An 18,937-nucleotide genomic window follows, 5' to 3' on the forward strand; every position below is an offset into this window, starting at 1 on the left:
GGATTCAGAGCGAGAGTCACTCCGTGGAGCAGAAAAAGATGATCCGCCAAAATCGGTGGAGTGGACCGGAACTCTGCGTGATGTATTTCCTTTACCACGTTTGTCTGCTGGGAGGCGCCACCGGTCACGACTGGCGAGATATCCATTCCGCACTTTTAAAAAAAACAGGTGAGCGGCGCTGAAGAGACAAGTGACCTGTGTTGCGGTGCTGGGAGCAAACAGCGGAAGGAAATGACAACACGCAATGTATCCTGGGTAACTCGGCGATAGAAGTTCTGCTTCCGCTTTGCTCCGGCGGCGCAGGTTGTGTTCCACTCGTGGATTTGGAGGCGTTGCTCTACACCAGAGTCGAGTGCTCACTCGCGGAGTCTGTCGGCTGCTCCGACTCCGCCACTGGAATTCAACATGACATAGTTTACTCTCAGCGTTTGCCTACATTTCAGGCAAGAATCTGGTTCGGGAGACTTCATTGCGGCGACCGCGCGCAGTGGCATTAACTGTACGTATTCAGTAAAGAGATGGCATCTGTAAACGATTCTGTGCTTTCAGTTCACCCAAGATTATTACATCAGCAGTCAAAAACTTCTCTTGTTTTAAGAGTACTTACATGAAATGTCCAGGAGGGCTGCTGCGTGGTGTTTTTATTGAGCGCCGTAAGCAAAACCTATAAGGAGCGTGCCGCGTGATCCCTCATACTACGCAAGGGAGGCGCGCTTCCGACAGATGGTGACTCCGTAAGTCCTTGCCCCTAATAGGACACTAGGCGAATGCACTACTTATCGGAGTGATCACATTTAACCTATTTATTTCTACATCTGGTGTCCCATTTCTCACAACGCATGGTAGTTTTCTTATGACAGTGGGAGCAGATTGTTTGCCTATCGTGTAGAATCACAATCTTGTCTAAGCGGGCAAATCAATTTTGTGCTTCCAGCAAATACTGTTGGCTCTTTGAATGCTTTGACTTATAAATATAAGCTTTCTGGTATATGGCTGACATGGGCTTTTGAAATGGGAGCAGGTCAGTTTTATCACTTCCTACGCTGTAGTGCTAGAACACGTTCACACACATAAAGAAGGCATGCAAGTAGCGAAATATATGTCATCTTGCTCGTATGCCAGTGCAGTATATTCAGGGTGTCTACCAAGTTGACATTTCCAAATTCCCTGAGTTTTCCAGGTTTTCCCTGAGTGCCTTTGCAAAATTCCCTGAGTGATGCAGAACTATGTTTTATGTCAAGACGGGCTGAAACCATATCACCCGATGCTGTCACTCTCTAGTAAGCATATGAAAAAAAGAAACTGACTTAATCCATCTTGAATACTAAGGAGTAGTGTTTATGCTATTCAAAAAAATAATAGAAGGGAGGGGTTATTAAAATGCACAGGAAATAAAATGTATTCGAAAATAATTGCAAATCGAGTTGGACATTCTCAAATACAAATAAAAAGGAGATGCATACAGAAGCAAATATTTTCAAATATGAGCTATTTCTATCAACTGATAGCAAGCTCAGTGGTACGAGGCCCGAACTTTGCCACAATTGAGATTCTCTCTCAACAGCTCGTAAGTCAACCTCAACTGTAAGTCAACCTCAACCTCAACTTGGCGGCTTTGCCACTGCGCAGGCCACTAATCCGTTCGTCTTCGTAATGCAGGTGCTCGGACCATTCATCGCGTGTCTTTTCCTTCCTGGACTGGCGACTACGCCACTGACCGCACCTTCATATTTACCAATCCATCTCAGCGTGGATGTATCAGGCGCTCGTCAACGAGCCACTGCCATCGCTTCACCCGTCTTTGGAACGACACACTCGTCCTTGGATTATCTGCCCCTCGCCACAGAATGGGAAGCCCCATCGCATCCAACATCACTACTAGGGCCAGCTATAAAACAGGAGCAGCCACCAGTGGCACTTTGTGGGCTTGGCGGCTTTGCCACTGCGCAGGCCACTAATCCGTTCGTCTTCGTAATGCAGGTTGGTGAACGTTTCAGCCTCTTTGCCAAAAAGTCTAACAACTACTTCTTAGTACAGCTGCCAAGCCCACAGTGCCTTAACGCTGTTCTTGCTGATTGTTTTCATGTCGTTTTTTCGCTGTTACTCCTACTTTCCGGTGATATAGAAACTAACCCCGGTCCGGATACTGCAGCTATCCTCGCAGAGCTAAAGAAGATATCTACTGGCCAGTCCAAGCTTATTTCTGAAGTTCAAGATCTAAAATCTCAGTTATTAGCGACAGACAGAAATGTATCTGACCTAGGCAAACGTATGACCGAACTTGAGAGCCATTACGAAAGCCTTGTAACACTTAAAACAGACACAGAAGTTCTCCGCGCCGACGCAACTAAAGCTACTCGCTTAATTTCAAAACTAGAGGCACGTTTTGACGATGCGGAAAACCGAACGCGACGGAACAACTTGGTTTTCTACGGACTCCCTGAAACTACACCTGAATCGTACGCACAATCAGAACAACTTATCATTAAACATTGCCGCGAGCATTTAGATGTACACATCGACACAAAAGAGATAGAGCGCGCCCATCGTCTCGGACGTCATTCGAACGACAAACCCCGTCCAATAATAACAAAATTCACATTTTTCAAAACAAAAGAAACTGTCCTGTCGAGCGCCCGGAAACTAAAAGGTACCAATTATAGTATTGGCGAAGATTTTTCTCGTGCAGTTCGAATTGCTCGCAGCCAGCTCGTTGCATTTGCCAGAAAGCAATCTGCCCCATTTAATCTGCGCTACAAAACCCTGCACATCGGACAGAAGCGCTACGTGTTTGATAGCGTATCTGAAACTGTAAGAGAATTGTTATAGCAATCGTCCGCCCGGAAAAATGTGATTACCCGCCCCCAAACCATGCCAAGAAATAATATTTCATTGTCTGTCATATTCACAAATATTCGCAGTTTCCTACCTAAGCGTGAACTCGTGTCTAACATCATGATTTCTTCAAACAGCAGCATACTTATACTAACCGAAACGTGGCTTACCCCTGATGTCACTGATACAGAAGTACTTGCCGACTTGGCAGGTTTCCAAGTTTTCAGAAATGACCGCAGATGCACTCGAGGGGGCGGTGTCCTGATTGCTGTGGGCCCTAATTTATCGTGCACACCATTAGACATCGTCTCTGATTTAGAAATGTTATGGTTAATTTTTCGCTCATCGGCGCAATCCGTTTTGCTTGGTGTTTGCTACAGGGCTCCGCATACTTCACCTAACTTTGCAAGTGAGCTGAACAATATTCTGATTGATCTCGGTACTGCACATCCAAATTCACATATATTGCTATTCGGTGATTTCAATTATCCCGGTATCGACTGGCAGAAACTAGCTCCCTCAGGTGCGAACCACAGAGAATTAAAGGATTTTATAGAATTATGTCTGAATGCCAATCTCACTCAGTTGGTAAGGGAACCAACGCGTGTTGCTGGCGTCAGTGCTAATATCTTGGATCTTATACTAACTACGAATCCAGAGAGCTTATCACATATAACTTACCTGCAAGAAATTAGTGATCACAAGGTTATCCACGCCGAATTTTCGTTCTGCCTTGAACAGCGCGAAAAACGTAAGAAAACAATCCTTCTATATGAAAAAGGCAACTATGACGCAATTAACAACGAGCTTAGAAATTTTTTCCCTTTATTTGAAGCCCAATTTTACAGCATGCCTCTCCAGAAGAGCTGGGAGGTATTCAAATACAAAATACAGGACTTGGCCAACAAATTCATTCCTAAAATTACTTTCCGTGAAAATCACCAAAAGCCATGGTACACTAAGACACTTAAAACATTAGAAGGCAGAAAAAAGCGCTTCTTTCGTGCTGCTAAGATAAGAGCCTCGTCTAATGCGTGGCAGCGGTACTATACTGCCGAGAATGCCTACCTGATTGCTGTGAGAAATGCTAAGTTCAAATTTTTCAACAACGATCTGACAAAATTGTTAAATGATAACGCGAGAAAATTTTGGAAGGTCATCAACCCTATCGAATCGCGCGCTATCACTCTGACCAACGAATTGGGAGAAACCGTCGGGGACCTCGAATGCGCTAACACCTTCAACATTGCTTTTAGCACAGTTTTCACAAAAGAACCCAGTACACCTCTGCTTACGACACCAGCTAAAACTTTGTCTACTATGCCTGCTATCACAATAACTCATGATGGAATTTTATCATTGTTAGATAACATTAAGCTTTCTTCATCGACAGGCGTCGACGAAATCAATTCCAAGCTGTTAAAGAACACCAGACATACCATTACTGCGTATCTGTGTATTTTATTTTCTCATTCACTATCTGTAGGTCACTTGCCAAATGATTGGAAAGTGGGGAAGGTTGTTCCTGTCTACAAATCTGGTAAAAAAGATTCCCCACTAAATTACCGCCCCATATCATTAACAAGCGTCCCGTGCAAAATCATGGAGCATGTCATTTATTCTAATATCATGGCATTTCTCGATAAAAATAACTTTTTTCATCCATCTCAGCATGGCTTCCGAAAGGGCTTCTCATGCGAGACCCAACTGGCCATTTTCATTCATGACTTGCATGTTAACCTCGACACCAACATAATAACTGATGCCATTTTCTTAGATTATGCAAAAGCGTTTGATAAAGTGCCGCATCAACGATTACTTTTTAAACTAAACCAGTTAAACCTGGACCACAACGTTCTGATTTGGATCAAAGAATTCTTGTCTAACCGGTCCCAACACGTCCTTGTTAATAATCATACCTCTGACCCTATTCCTGTAACATCCGGTGTACCCCAAGGCTCTGTTCTCGGTCCTCTCCTATTTCTAATATATATTAACGACTTGCCTCAACACTTATCTTGCCAAATCCGAATGTTCGCTGACGACTGTGTAATTTACCGATCAGTTTCTAATCATTGCGACGCAGCAAAACTTCAGCATGATCTAGACCGTGTCCAGGAATGGTGCGACCGCTGGCTAATGACCCTTAATCCGACTAAATGCAAACTTCTTTCCATTACTCGCCAAAAGCACCCCGTTACATTCCCGTACATAATTGCTAACGTACCTATACAAGCAATAACATCATTTAAATACTTAGGCGTTACTTTGTCCAATGATCTCTCATGGCATGCACATACTACAAACATCATATCATCGGCAAATAGAACTCTCGGTTTTCTGAAATGTCACCTTCGTAACGCTCCCCAACACGTTAAATTACTAGCCTATAAGTCACTCATCCGTTCAAAACTAGAGTATGCGTCACCCATATGGTCCCCACATCAAGCATGCGTCGTAGATGACCTTGAAGCGGTACAAAATCGTGCCGCCAGATTCATTCACTCATCTTATTCTCACGAAATCAGTGTTACCGCCCTCAAAGCGGAATCTGGGCTGCAAGCTTTATCCCTCCGCCGACGCATAGCAACACTTTGCCTATTCTATAAGCTTTACCATTCATCACTTAACAGTGCCCCTTACATAACACCACCCGCATACATATCCCCTCGCACTGGTCACCAACTGCAAGTTTACCGTACACGTACGAGAACTGTAAATTTTTCAGCATCTTTTTTTCCTCGTGCAGCCAAAGACTGGAACGGCCTTCCTCGCAATATCGTCGTTCTCACCTGTCCATCATCTTTTTCTACCAATGTGACTGAGTACCTGTTGTCACAAATTTGAGTGTTATATTTTTTATGTACACCCACCCCTTATGTAATACCCCCTAGTGGGGTCTTTAAGGTAAATAAATGAAATGAAATGAAATGAAATACTCTCAGCCCGCGCAAGACGCGTCAGTGTTGTGTTTCACAGCTTTAAAGAGTTTATATTGGTTTGGATGAGGGACACCTGCATCTCGGCGTCAGCCAACACTTTGCTTTTTGATCTCAGGCTCCTTCAAAGAAGCGGTCGCATACTTAATTCCCCGTTCATTCCTCAATGCGTCGGTCCTTTCTGTTCTCGTCCTCCTTTTGCCGTGCATTCGCCCCGCAGACCATTTGAATCATACTCTTGGTCAATTTACAGTAAACGTCCAATTTTTCAGACCCCCTAGGGGCTGCGAAGACTTCCGAAATATGAGGCAGTCCGAAAAAATAAATCCATGTCTTTTACTGTCCTTAAAGGGAAGCTGAAAAGTTTTCCAGAAAAAATGAGTGAACATCTGTACATAATGGTTTTCAACCCTCCGAATTCGAATATCGTATCGAAATTGAGCGAAAGAAAGCGCAAATATATTTTATTTAGACGAAAAGTGCAGCAGCGGACACGCCCAGCTCGCGTGTCTCGTTTCCGCCTGTGATTGGTCGGGTGCCTCGTGACGTCAACACTAGTAACCGACCGCTGCCGCTACACATGAAGCGCGGTGCCAGGTAGTTTGGTGCTGTTTTTCTGAGACGGTAATGGAAAATTTAGAGAGACTGCGTATTTCTGAGGAGTTCGGCGTTACTCGCTACATGTACGAGCCGATTGCAAAGAGCCGGCCTCTCGAAGAAGCAAACGATGCTGGTGCGAGCAGTGCTTTCGATGCGAACGAAAGCAAAGTCTTGGGATCTCCTCGTGTTGGAAATGCTCTTTGGTGAGTATGTTTTTTGCAAAGCGATCTAGTGATCTCGCCAATCTTTCGCCGATCTAGTGAGGTCGTTTCCGGTCAAACAACTGTAGTGTTGTGTTCCTGCATGCCTCCTCGTGGAACGTGAGCGGGGATGCGATCGTCGGCATTTGTTTGCTGTCCAAAGCTGTCGGCAATCTACAAAGACGGTTTAAACGCGTGAAAAGCTTCCCGGTTCATGCAGTAGGTGTAGTGACCTTCATCTGTTGACTACAACGTTGACTACCATTCACGTTGATTACCACTCACGTTGACTACCACTCTACATACACGCAGACGCACCAACAAAGGAATGGAGGGTCGATCGAAGCAGATTACGATGGCACGCACGCAGAAACAAGCGCGGTCAGGCACGGTCGCGGACGCTGCGAAGGAACGAAACACTAGAGTTGACGTCACAACACCGCGGTTTCCGGTTTCCGCTCGCATCGTCAGCGTCAGCAGCAGCGTGCGGCATTCGACGGGGGGCGGAGCTACAGCGCAATTTCAACCGACGATTACGTCGCTCCTAATTGAAAAAAAAAAAAACCAAATTCTACCTACATGGTTTATAAGGTTCCCGCATCCGTATATGAGCGTCTTATTGAATTCGACAGACTCTTCAGCTTCCCTTTAAGGGCTCAAATCGACCCAGGCACGTCTGAAAAAGCTCTGAATGCCTGTCAGTACACTTAATAGGCATATCGGTGCTCCTACTGTGACAGGTGAGGGCGGGTGCAGACGTGTAAAATTAAGGAATACATCCGTGTCCCGTGACAATTGCCCCTGGGCCTTCCTACGCTTGTAAAGCTTCACCGCAATACATTGCTAATGCTTCACCGCGTCACATTACTGCACTGAGACGAAACTGACTTTCGGAAATCAGCATTATGCAATGCGCGTGTTTTTCGAGCTTCGAAGCCAAAATTATTGCTGACAGCGGAGAAATGAAGAAACACGGCACCGAAAGGCAAGAAGCTTAACAGCAAACGTCGAAGCAGCTAGGCCTAGCGTTGCCGCAGTGGTGGCTACGGCTGCCAGCGGATCTGCGTGCGAGAGCGCCGGTTCAAGGCGGTGAGGTAATCAAAATGGCAGCGGTGGTGGCTTTGATTAATGCCATTTCGGACCTGGGGTCACGCGAAACATCTGAAAAATTGGACGGCGAAGAGTTCTTGCGTCCGAAATTTCAGACGTTGTGATACATTGACTCTAGGGGTACGTGGTGGTGCCGTGAAGCCGTCCAAATTATCGGGAATCCGGAAAGTCGGTCGTTGACTGTACACTGGCAACTCCTCCAGCCGACGACAGGGCGTCAAAGACGATTCGTTACGATTTCTGTCTGTTACTCGAGCTAGCATTACCGCGACTTTCGACCCTTTCAATAAAATTACAGCTAATTTTCCCTGACAGAGACACAAATTCCCTGAGTTTTCCCTGAGTTTTTCCAGACTACTCAAAATCCCTGAGAATTCCCAGTTTTCCCGGTTGGTAGACACCCTGGACATTGCAATGGTTTGGTGACGAGTCTACACTCCACCCTTGTTAAATTATAGCGGGTGATTATAAAAAGCGCCGACTCCTGACCATGACGTTTAAGTAACTTTCTATCCAATGTCTTATTATCAGGTGCTTGCGTTCCAAACTTTGAGCATTAGATGCAACTGGAGCAGTTCTGTTGCGTTGGCAGTGATAGACGATTGCATCAGAATCACAATCAACTCGGTAATCACAACCTTGCACCCATAATTTTAAATTCAACAATGTTCCACTAATACTGTATCAGTTTACGGAAGATGCACAGAAAAGAGAGCACCTGAAAGCTCTTTATCCTATCTCATATATAATCCAAGCACACATTATTTTACTAGGCGTAGCAGTTGGTTTTATGTGCAAAAAAAAGTAACTTCTTTGGCGACAAAAAATTGAATGTATTATTCCAGACAGGGTCTATCTTGATGAATTAGCCTGCCACAAGACTAGGCGCTAGGAAAGCATATACAGGTGATGCTTGCACTTACTTTCTGCATACTTTTTGACATTTTACTGGTGGCTCAGTGATAAATACGTCATCATCACTGCATTACAATGCTTTGCCTACTGCTTCACCTACAAAAGCGCTGGCATATAGTTCATGCCCATAGCGTATTCATGACTGCTTTCCTTTTCTGTTACTACTGCAGCGTGCTTTCAGGCAGAATAATGGTGACTGTTGAGTGCACCTCATCACGAGTGTCAACGTGGTCAAAAATTATCTTCAGCCTTGAGGGGGGGGCTTTTTTACCATGAGGTGGTGCACTTCTCTAAGACTCAAAATTCACGATGTTGCAGCAGTTGTTACGCAGAAACCATTCCAAGCACACCTAACAAAGGTTGCACAGGGAAGAGACATGGTGTTATGGATACACGCAGCCAACCGCAAGCTTTTCTATTAACAATGTAAGGAGTTGTTGCCAATAAAAGAAGTGCACTACATGTAGGACACTAGGCATATATGGGTTAAGCAAGCTCTTATTTTTCATCTGCATAGAGGTGTGTCTCAAGAACATACATACAACACGTCAGTGTTTTTGCTATTAGCTATCCTGAAGGCAGTAGACCATGACAACAAAATTGTTAAGCTGCAAATTAAGGGTTGAGGCAGGCTTATCGCACTGTGCACCAGACGTACTACCTTCCTTGGCCTTTATGAACTTTGGGGAAAAAGAAATTTAGTAAATATTGCATTTATATGAAACAGAAACAGTGAATTGTGCATTTCAATTGACATTTTGTGTGAAAAAAAAAAAAAGTTGCGGTTTCACCCGAAAGGCAAAGCTTCGATTCTGATAGCAAATTGGTGGACAGCTATATAAAGTAAGGATAGTAGTTTTATCAGCTGTATAAACTTGTACACATAGGCATACTAACTAAATTAACAAGCATGGTGTCACGCGCGCACAAGCAAACATTAACCCATCTCACTCGATTAGCGCGGAAACTCGCTGTCAGTGTGAAGTGAGGAAGTGCGGCAGCAGCAGCGAGCGAATTGACCTTCGTGCTGCGTCTCACATCAACGCGAACTAAGCCGTGGAAACACAGCGCATGGCAGACGCTGTCCCCGTCGCAGATTGCTTTCAAGATACAGCAGCCTGGGCAGGTGCACACGACCACCTGGGCCTGCCCGGAGTACAATGCACACCCCCTCCCTCCCCTCCCCCCAGAGCCTTGCACGGGAAGGAAGACAGTGCGCTTCCTCCCCGCTTTCGTCCCTTCGTGCACGAGATTGCTCTGCGATCGCCGGCTCATCCTCGCACATACAGCATATGGCGCAGCGACGATTTTATCACCCTTGGACTTTATATGGAACTACACGGTGACGGCAGAAATGTACCTGTAGTGTCAATATAATTGCTATTGCAATAAAAAAAATGTCTTAGGCAGCTGACAGGTGTACTGCCATGAAAATGTTTGTTTGCGAGCTTCTAGTAGCTCCGATAATGTTGCCTCTACCTAGCGGCGAACAAAATGTTATTCTACGGTACATCAAGAGGGCAGCGAGGCGCAGCGTGAAAATTCCACTCTTCCTGAGCCACTCAGATCTTCATTCAAATAGCGATAACGTAGCTGTTCCAAATTTAGACAGCAGCCAACAGTCAGCATCTTTAGCTTTACCCATCTAAATGAGTATGGATTCTGCATCAAATCTGTGCTGCTCGACTGCTACAATACATACAAGATCTCAAAATTTTAGACTACAATTCTCTACTTCCTTTATTCCAGTTTCAAATCATCCTGAAATACTGACTTATCTTATGTTAAACTGAATTCGTAAAAATAAATTTAGCACTATACTTTCAGTGTTTTCAGATTTTAATTTATAACTCCTAATCCTAGCTACAGTTTTGCATAACTGTTTTAATGCGAAAAGCTAAAGATCTCTGAGAGGACAAGAAAGGTGATCAAAATACTATTTTGACACCGAAGCTTTATCCTGCTTCACTTCCTAATCCCATGCTCAGTCTAATTGGATACAGCAAACGTCACCAATAGAAGACAACCTCAACTGTCAGGAGACCAAAATGAGCAAATCAGAATGGCAAACAAAATCGAACAACCATGCCTGAACGACATTTTCAATTTAAATGGAGTAAGCCATGCTGCTGAGTTACAGAACCACGAATCTGAACCTGGCTTGCCCACATAGCACACTTACTCTTTCCATGAGCCCCATCTGAAGAAAATCGGGTGTTGTATTGTACAGTTTTTGCAGGGAGTGGCTCAAATCATAAGTAGTGGAGTAGTAGAAGTTTGGCGTGCTCAACACAGTTTGGACCATGGCAGTGTACTGCTTGTTGTACTGGTTCTGCAAACACAAGGAAAAATATTAACAAAGTTAGTGACAACAGAAGCTACACAAAAGAATAAAACAAGACTGGGTATTAAAGCTCAAGGTGATGAAAGTCACATGAGCAGGTGAGAAAAAGAGACTTGAGGCATTTCTGACCAATCTTTTTCAATATCCTCACAAGAACTAGAGAAAGTTTAAAAGGGGGAGATACCAACAGGATAGCACTTTTGTCTATATTTGCTGTAACTTTGCAGCTGCAGAATATCTTTATCAGTAGAACATCACAATTTCAAGCTTGCCAGGATTGACTTGTCCTGTGATTTGGGTGCAATCAGTGCTGGATTAACTAGGCTTTGCTAGTTTAAGTTTCGAGGAGGTGCCGGCAACATGGCCGATGACCATGGCCGTTGAGTTGATTAATTTTGTGTGGTCTATCCAATGAACTAGGATAAATGTAATGCTATGCATATTAAAGAAGTCATCAGTGACAATCTAGAAGCAAAAAAATTAACTGATTTGACCTCATATTTTGAAAAAAATGAGCTGTAATGTGAAGAATTTTCCACCAACTCTTTTAAATCTTCATTCATTTTGTGCATTTATATGTGAGCAATAAGTGTACAAAATTTCGTTTTAAGATATTTATCCCAAAGAATGTTATTTTTTTGCTTAACATGATGTGGAGCAAAACTTTTTTTAGAAAAACGAAAATAAAGTAAATAAACAACAAACATTCTTTAAGTGTCGGGCATCTCCCATGTGGCCGTTTCCAGAGTTTCTAAAAACATAATACTTGTGCAAGTATAAGAGTACTAGTTAACATTACAGACATCAAAGAAGAAATAGAATAATAGTCACATATAAGAAAAATTACTGACTTCACAATACCAGGGTAAGGGTGTAAAAACATGCTGTACTTCCCAAACTAATCAATATAGGAACATAACTGTTTTGCAACATGTTTCTGAATGTTTGGCAATACCTATAATGTAAAAAACAAGCTACCTTTTGCAAGAAAATTTACTTCTGAATATGGCCTCACACCTTACAGAATTGAGGCTCCATAGCGTAATTACTGGGTCGAAAGTTATTCAATAAAGAAATAAAAGGACAAGAACTTTCTATAAGTACTCCTTTAAAAGGGAAGCAATCATCACATCAGTGCCAGAAAACAATGGGGCCACATGATGTTGTATATTAAAAAAAAAAAGATCACAGTTTCGCCTGAAAGGCAAAGCATAGATTACGATAGAAAACTAGTGGACAGCTATACGAAATAAGGATGACAGTTTTATCAGCCGTATCAACTTGTAAACATAGGCATACTAACTAAATTAACAAGTATGGTGTCACGTGCGCACAAGCAAGCATGAACACATCTCACTCGATGACCGCAGAAACTCGCTGTCAAAACACTGGAGTGAGAAAGCAGCTGCGAGCGAAATGACCTTCGTGCTGTGTCTCGCATCAACGAAAACTAAGCTGCAGAAACACAGCATGCGGCAGACTCTGTCCATGCTGCAGATGGCTTTCAAGATACAGCAGCCTGGGGGGGCACGCGCAGCCACCCTAGCTGCCCGGAGTAGAACATGTGCACCCTCCCTACCGCCAGAGACTTGCATGCAACGGAAGACGGGGCACTTCCTCCCCGCTTTCTTCCCTTGTGTGCGTGAGATTGAGCTGCGATTGCCGGCTCACCCTCACACACTTTCACTCGCACATACAGCATACTGTGTGCGGCGACAGTTTTATCGCCCTTGGACTTTATACGGAACTTCACGGCAATGGCGACAGCAGAAATGCGCCTGGAGTGACCATATATTTCCTATAGCAACAATAGCGCAACAGATTCAGGACTGTTTAAAGACAAGATGCTATAAGCACTGAACTTGCATCTGGAGAGCTTTTAAATAACACGAACACCTACACAAGATTCTTCATGCTCGCATTGTTTTTCTGCTGCTCTGTGTCTACTGTACTATTTTACTTTTCAACATCATGTTTCAACAATTAGCCAACGGTTGTACCCTCTTACATAATGTTCAGATACATAAAAACTATTAGAAGTTTCATGCCTGATTCTCTGTAAGGTGCAGTGATGTTCTTGTGAAAGAATATGCTTCGGTTGCTTTTATTCGCCATACCACTTGGCCGTTGATCTCGCCAACTTTTCGGCGTTCAACAATCACAATCAAGTATGGGCCTGAAACAAGGAGGTAAAAACGATGAGAATCACAGTAAATCATTGCCTGCATCCTTAAAATGCATACAGGGAGCCAAAATTTTTGTATAGCTGTATTAAGCAAATTCTGCCCTGTGAAAATAGCTAGGATATTAATGGTGAAGCAAACACTTACCTGCAAGCAGGTGGATAATGCCGACAATGCCATAGATCGTTCTCCTAACTGCATGTGGAGGAATGTCAGGGTTAGCTGTTGGAAAGAAGAAAAGAAAGATACAACTGTTAATGTGTTAGAATTATTAGGGTAAATGTAAATGGTGAATGTAAACGCTACTTCCTGCATTTTCCAATGGCTATCTATCTATCTATGTTAGTTTGTGTGTTTGTACGTAACCATTTTCCCGCCTACCTGGGTCACTGGGTAGTCCTTGGTCGAATGTTTAGCACATTCGTCTACTGTGCTGAGGGAAGATGGTTCGAAGCCAACCACCGCACCAACTTGGGTTACTGCGTATGTGCATGTGTACATACGTGCCTCTCTTCAACGAAGCTCTTCCACGCCAACATGGGTCACTGTAGATGCGGGACTGGGTGGGTGCCACTGTTCGAAGAAACTCTTTGACGGCGACTTGGAACATTGAGTATGCGCCAGCAGATGCGTGCTGCTCTTCAATGAGCTATCTCCGACACCAACTTGGGTAACTAAGTATCTGCCACAGGGAAAGTGTTGCTCTACAATGATGAAAAAGATCCCTTAAATTTAACCAATGTTGAGCGGTATCGTACCCACGTCACAAGGGTTTCTCAAGGACAGAAACCTGACACTTTAGCAGGCTCCGCCACAAGTCCACTAGGTATGTGCCGCTTTTCAATAAACATCTTTCACGCCAATGCTTTAGCGAGCGTATTCATGGTGCACATGAATACAGTGGATATGTGCCGCTCCTCAATGAACCTCTCGCCAACTTGGGTCACTGAGTATGTGCCACTGAGTGTGCGGCAAGTGAGGGAACAATTTTCAGCGAGCCACGCTATTTGTCTCGGAGGCCATGCACAAACTTGTCGGCAGTGGCACTAGATGGCGCAGCACTTCAAGAAAGAAGTGGGAGAGAGGAGCCTGGTTGTCGCATAATGCATTTCTCAGCGTTCACATGTGCAGGCGCACCATGCATTTTGGTGGCCATGCACAGGCTTCGTGGCAGCGGTGGCGCTAGATGGCACCGAGTCTTCTTCAGAGAGCACGAAAAATGAATCGCGCTGCAGTATGTGCCCCATACATAACTCATTTCGACGGTGGCAAAACGTTGCGTCGCTATATTGATTCAATGCTAACATATTACCATCGACAGTCATCATGAGATGGGTTCTGCCACAATTTTTTTTTTTTGCTACATCATTAAGGAGGGGACTTTTTTATTAAGTTTACTTCAACAAAATTTACACTGTTTATGCAGCATATGGATGTTCTTAATTCATATACAGTAGACTTCCATTATATTGACATTGATTAATTTGATTGTTTGAATAATTCAATCCTAAGTGCAAGTCCTGGCTTGTACCCATAGATATTATGGGCCAGAATTTTCATTATTTTGATCCTCAAGTTGGCCCTCACAGGAAAATTTTAACTTGATGCACGTGGATGACTCCAACAGTGATCCCAATCGTGATCCCAATGGCTGCCAGCATCTGTCTTGGAAGTGAGATGACAGTGAATACATCGATGACATGCTTAGCAGCATTTACATGACTGTTTGCAATCCGATGGTTTGCTCTGAGGAGCATGCATCACATGATGTGCACGTCATGCCACTATAAGACACTGAGAAAGACTTCCCACGAAGGTCAGATGTTTTGTTTCGGCACTACAAGTCATCTGAGTGGCAGGCACAGAATCTGGATTCAGCAGTTCCGAGTGTCTAGCAACTTGACACGCCAGGCTAGACATTTCTTGGCATTCTTATTTTCATCTCTTGGTGTGCGCTTTGTCTTCACTTCAGCAAAGAAGAACTCAGAAATTTTTAATCAGCTTTTAGGTTACAGATCTATAATATGGTATCCTTTCACTAAAAAAAAAAGACAATAAAGTAGAAAGTGTTCCAAAGCGGGCGGTTCGTTATATATAGAACAGCTTTGGGCGCACATCGACGACAGCCCTGCTAAGCAGAGACAATCTGCCAACTCTAACCCAAAGGAATCGTGTTCTCAGATTAAAATGTTTTTTTCAGCTCATTAAAGGATACTACAGCGTAGATATTTCTGAGACTATTTCCTTTTCAACAGGTTATGCTACAAGGCAACGGCATGCACTAACAATTACCCCCTTCACTAGCTGCAAAAATTGCTTTAAATACTCATTTTTTTCCTAGGGCCGTAACTGAATGGAATCAGCTGTCCAACGATGAGGTGTTGCAGCCATCCCTGAATTTGTTTATGTCCCATATTGTGCAATTTTCTTATTTTTCGCTCTGTTACATTTGCACTTGCAGTAGATGCATTGATTCAGTTGTACTCGAAGCGTATTTTTTATTTCATGATATCTGTATTGTCTTTTTACTAGTACTATTATGAGCAATATGAAAGGGAACACAGGAACGCATAGAAAACACCCTCAGACCCAGCTATGTGGGTGATACGCAGTGGCCACCGTTGGAAACAAAGTGGAAAGGGGGACGCTGTTCTAACAACTGTTCGCACTCCTGCAGTGCGTCTGCAAAGTGCAGAACTTCGCATCGCCAGCAGGCGGCGATAACACTGTTAGATATTGCGTCACTGATAACTTTTTGCGCCGAATCGTTACAAAAGCTAGCACTGTTCCTGACTTCGATATTGATTTATGGTAGATCTTGTAAATCGGGAAAAAAATGGTCTTTTAGGGTGAGTTCAAAATAAGCTTATTGGCGCTTGCCGAATATTAAAAAGATATTGAAGCAAATGAAATAAGGCAATAGCGTCATCACAGCTTACGCTCGTCCTTTGTTTTGTTTGTTGGTGGCCTAATAATGCGTCATGCCACCGTCGGCTTGAACGACGGCCACCATTCTTTGAGGCAGAGACGCGTAGAGAGCCTCGATGAATGCGGTATCACGCTGAAGGCGCTTCCACTCATGTTCTATTGCTTCCCATAGTTGGTCGGAGTTCGCCAATTCTAGTGACCTCTTCGAAAGGTTCACTTTCATACAGCCCCAAACGTGCTCTATAATGTACATGTCGGCACCCTTTGCGCACCACTGAAGTTGCATTACCCCTCGCTCTTCCAAAAGGCGCGCCACGTCCTTCGATGTGTGAACAGGAGACAAGTCCAGCTGGAAAAAATAACACCCATCCGGGTGCAGCCCGTTCAACACATAGGGGATCATCTGGTGCTCGAGCAGAGTGCAATACGCAGCACTGGTGAACCTCCCATCAATTCTCACCAGTGGGCCTAGGCCTTCGTGGGAGATCGCCCCCCCCCCCATACGCTCACAGACACGCGTCCGCTGGCGGCCACCTCCTGGATATTCTGCGGACTAAAGTGTGTATTTGCGGTCCACCCCACTCTCTTTCGTTGGTCCCAGCGGCTCGAGAACGTGGACTCAGAGAAAACTACATACTTCCACTTTCTCTCGCTCCAGCTGCAGTGTTCAGCAGCAAACCTCAGGCGAGCTGCTTTGTTGGCTGCGGTGAGCAGAAGTTTCTGTGCGGCGATGCAACTTCGCAGTCCTGCTTCTCTAAGCCTTCGTCGTACCGTGCTGTCGCTCAAGTTGTCCAAGCCAAGAGCACCTCGAACGTCCTTTGCACTTAGAAATGGTTTGTAGCTGACGGCAGCCACGATGCAAAGGTCTTGGTCGTTCATTGTTGATCGGGGTCGTCTGCGGTGCGGCGCATCGTTTATGTGTCCTTCGTCTCGGTAAGCCTGGATAATCCGGTTGACCGTTTTCAATGGGCGGCCTGTCACGAGGGCAATATTGCGCTGCGTATAACCTCTTTTGGACATTTCTATTATATCTTCCCGCTGTTTAAGAGGCACTCGAGGCATCTTGAGGCTACAAAATCAGAGTTGACTGCTCTGCGTGGGCCACTGCAGTGTGCTACATGAATTTTTCTGAACGAACTTCGTGCAACAAAGTCGCACGAGAGACAGTTTATCAATGTTCTTTTTAAAAAAATTTCTTTATTCTATTCCTCTGTTGCCATTGGTTCGAGCGCCGCCGCTGTTCGAGGTGCCACTCACAACCAGGTGCGTCCATTCAAATAAAGAATTGGTTTGAAATACAGGGCAAGCTTGGTCTAAAAGTACTATCAAGCAGTTGCGCGAAGAAAAAAAAAAGAATGAAAGAAAAGAAAATGAATCGGTGTAAGTCACTGGCGACGATTACAGTCTTATCGGCTGTCGGACGATCCATGAAGTAAAGTGCTCCTTTGTAGAAATGCCAGCGTGGTGGGAGTGCCAACAGTTAGTGGAAGAGTGCCCTCCTTTCCCTCTTTGTTTTTCACAGCGCCATCCGCGTATCGCTCCGAGTCTGTTTCCCACGCATTCCTCTGTTCCTTTTCATATTGCTCATGATAGTACATGTAATTTTTCTTTTGTTTGCCCGGCTAATCATGTCATAATGATGTATCCCCATCCTGCAAAAATCCCGTAATGGGATTGCAGTATCTGTATATACAGTAAATACATAAATAAATAAATAAGTAAGTAAATAAATAAACAAATTGACGCAGTGCATGCATCAGTGAAGGTGCAGCGGTGGCGTAGAGGTAGAGCCTCCGCCTCGCATGCAAGAGGACCGTGGTTTGAATCCCGGTGCCGCACAATTTTCCACCGGATTAAAAAAAAAGTCGCGTGTTGATAAAATTACACAAAAAGGCCTGGAGTGCAGCCTGATCCCGGTGACCAGAACCGGTAACGCACTCCCTCACCAGAGCAGGATTGGCCACCCTGGTGCAGTACTTGGCCACAACCTCCTATATGAATACAACAATCAAACCCCGGCCCTCAGTCCCCAGCAGCTGCGAAGCAACTGACCACGGCGACGGTCAGAGCTGTGATGCAGCAGAAAGTGCTAAGAATCCTTGGTTCCGGACAGGCCACCATTGGAATCTGAAGCTGGCAACGTTTAACGCTAGAACATTATCTAGTGAGGTGAGTCTAGCAGTGCTATTGGAGGAATTAGAGGGCAGTAAATGGGATATAATAGGGCTCAGCGAAGTTAGGAGGACAAAAGAAGCATATACAGTGCTAAAAAGTGGGCACGTCTTGTGCTACCGGGGCTTAGCGGAGAGACGAGAAGTAGGAGTCGGGTTTCTGATTAATAAGGATATAGCTGGTAACATACAGGAATTCTATAGCATTAACGAGAGGGTGGCAGGTCTTGTAGTGAAACTTAATAAGAGGTACAAATTGAAGGTCATACAGGTCTACGCCCCTACATCCAGTCATGATGACCAGGAAGTCGAAAGCTTCTATGAAGACGTAGAATCGGCGATGGGTAAAGTCAAAACAAAATACAGTATACTGATGGGCGACTTCAATGCCAAAGTAGGCAAGCAGCAGGCTGGAGACAAGGCAGTGGGGGAATATGGCATAGGCTCTAGGAATAGCAGGGGAGAGTTATTAGTAGAATTTGCAGAACAGAATAATATGCGTATAATGAATACCTTCTTCCGCAAGCGGGATAGCCGAAAGTGGACGTGGAGGAGCCCGAACGGCGAGACTAGAAATGAAATAGACCTCATACTCTGCACTAACCCTGGCATCATACAAGATGTGGAGGTGCTCGGCAAGGTGCGCTGCAGTGACCATAGGATGGTAAGAACTCGAATTAGCCTAGACCTGAGGAGGGAACGGAAGAAACTG

The 18,937-nt window shown here is 44.5% G+C and overlaps 2 protein-coding genes across 6 annotated transcripts in view; one reads left to right on the forward strand and one right to left on the reverse strand.

Annotated features, from left to right (window-relative positions):
• Positions 1 to 18,937, reverse strand: part of Sac1 (Sac1 phosphatase) — a 140,736-nt gene that overhangs the window by 100,509 nt on the left and 21,290 nt on the right. For all 5 annotated transcript variants that reach the window (XM_050193221.2, XM_050193218.2, XM_055061830.2 and 2 more), the window contains 3 exons: positions 13,274 to 13,348; positions 12,992 to 13,119; positions 10,782 to 10,931 (listed from right to left, as the gene is read on the reverse strand). In XM_050193221.2, coding sequence (XP_050049178.1) covers positions 10,782 to 10,931; positions 12,992 to 13,119; positions 13,274 to 13,348 — 353 coding nt within the window. The remainder of the gene's footprint in view (positions 1 to 10,781; positions 10,932 to 12,991; positions 13,120 to 13,273; positions 13,349 to 18,937) is intronic.
• Positions 1,424 to 3,513, forward strand: LOC129380543 (uncharacterized). Its single transcript, XM_055061833.2, has one exon. It carries the CDS (start codon positions 1,654 to 1,656, stop codon positions 2,827 to 2,829), a length of 1,176 nt encoding a protein of 391 aa, XP_054917808.1. The 5' UTR covers positions 1,424 to 1,653; the 3' UTR covers positions 2,830 to 3,513.

This window comes from Dermacentor andersoni, chromosome 1, assembly GCF_023375885.2.
Source record: "Dermacentor andersoni chromosome 1, qqDerAnde1_hic_scaffold, whole genome shotgun sequence".
Taxonomy (NCBI): Eukaryota; Metazoa; Arthropoda; class Arachnida; order Ixodida; family Ixodidae; genus Dermacentor; species Dermacentor andersoni.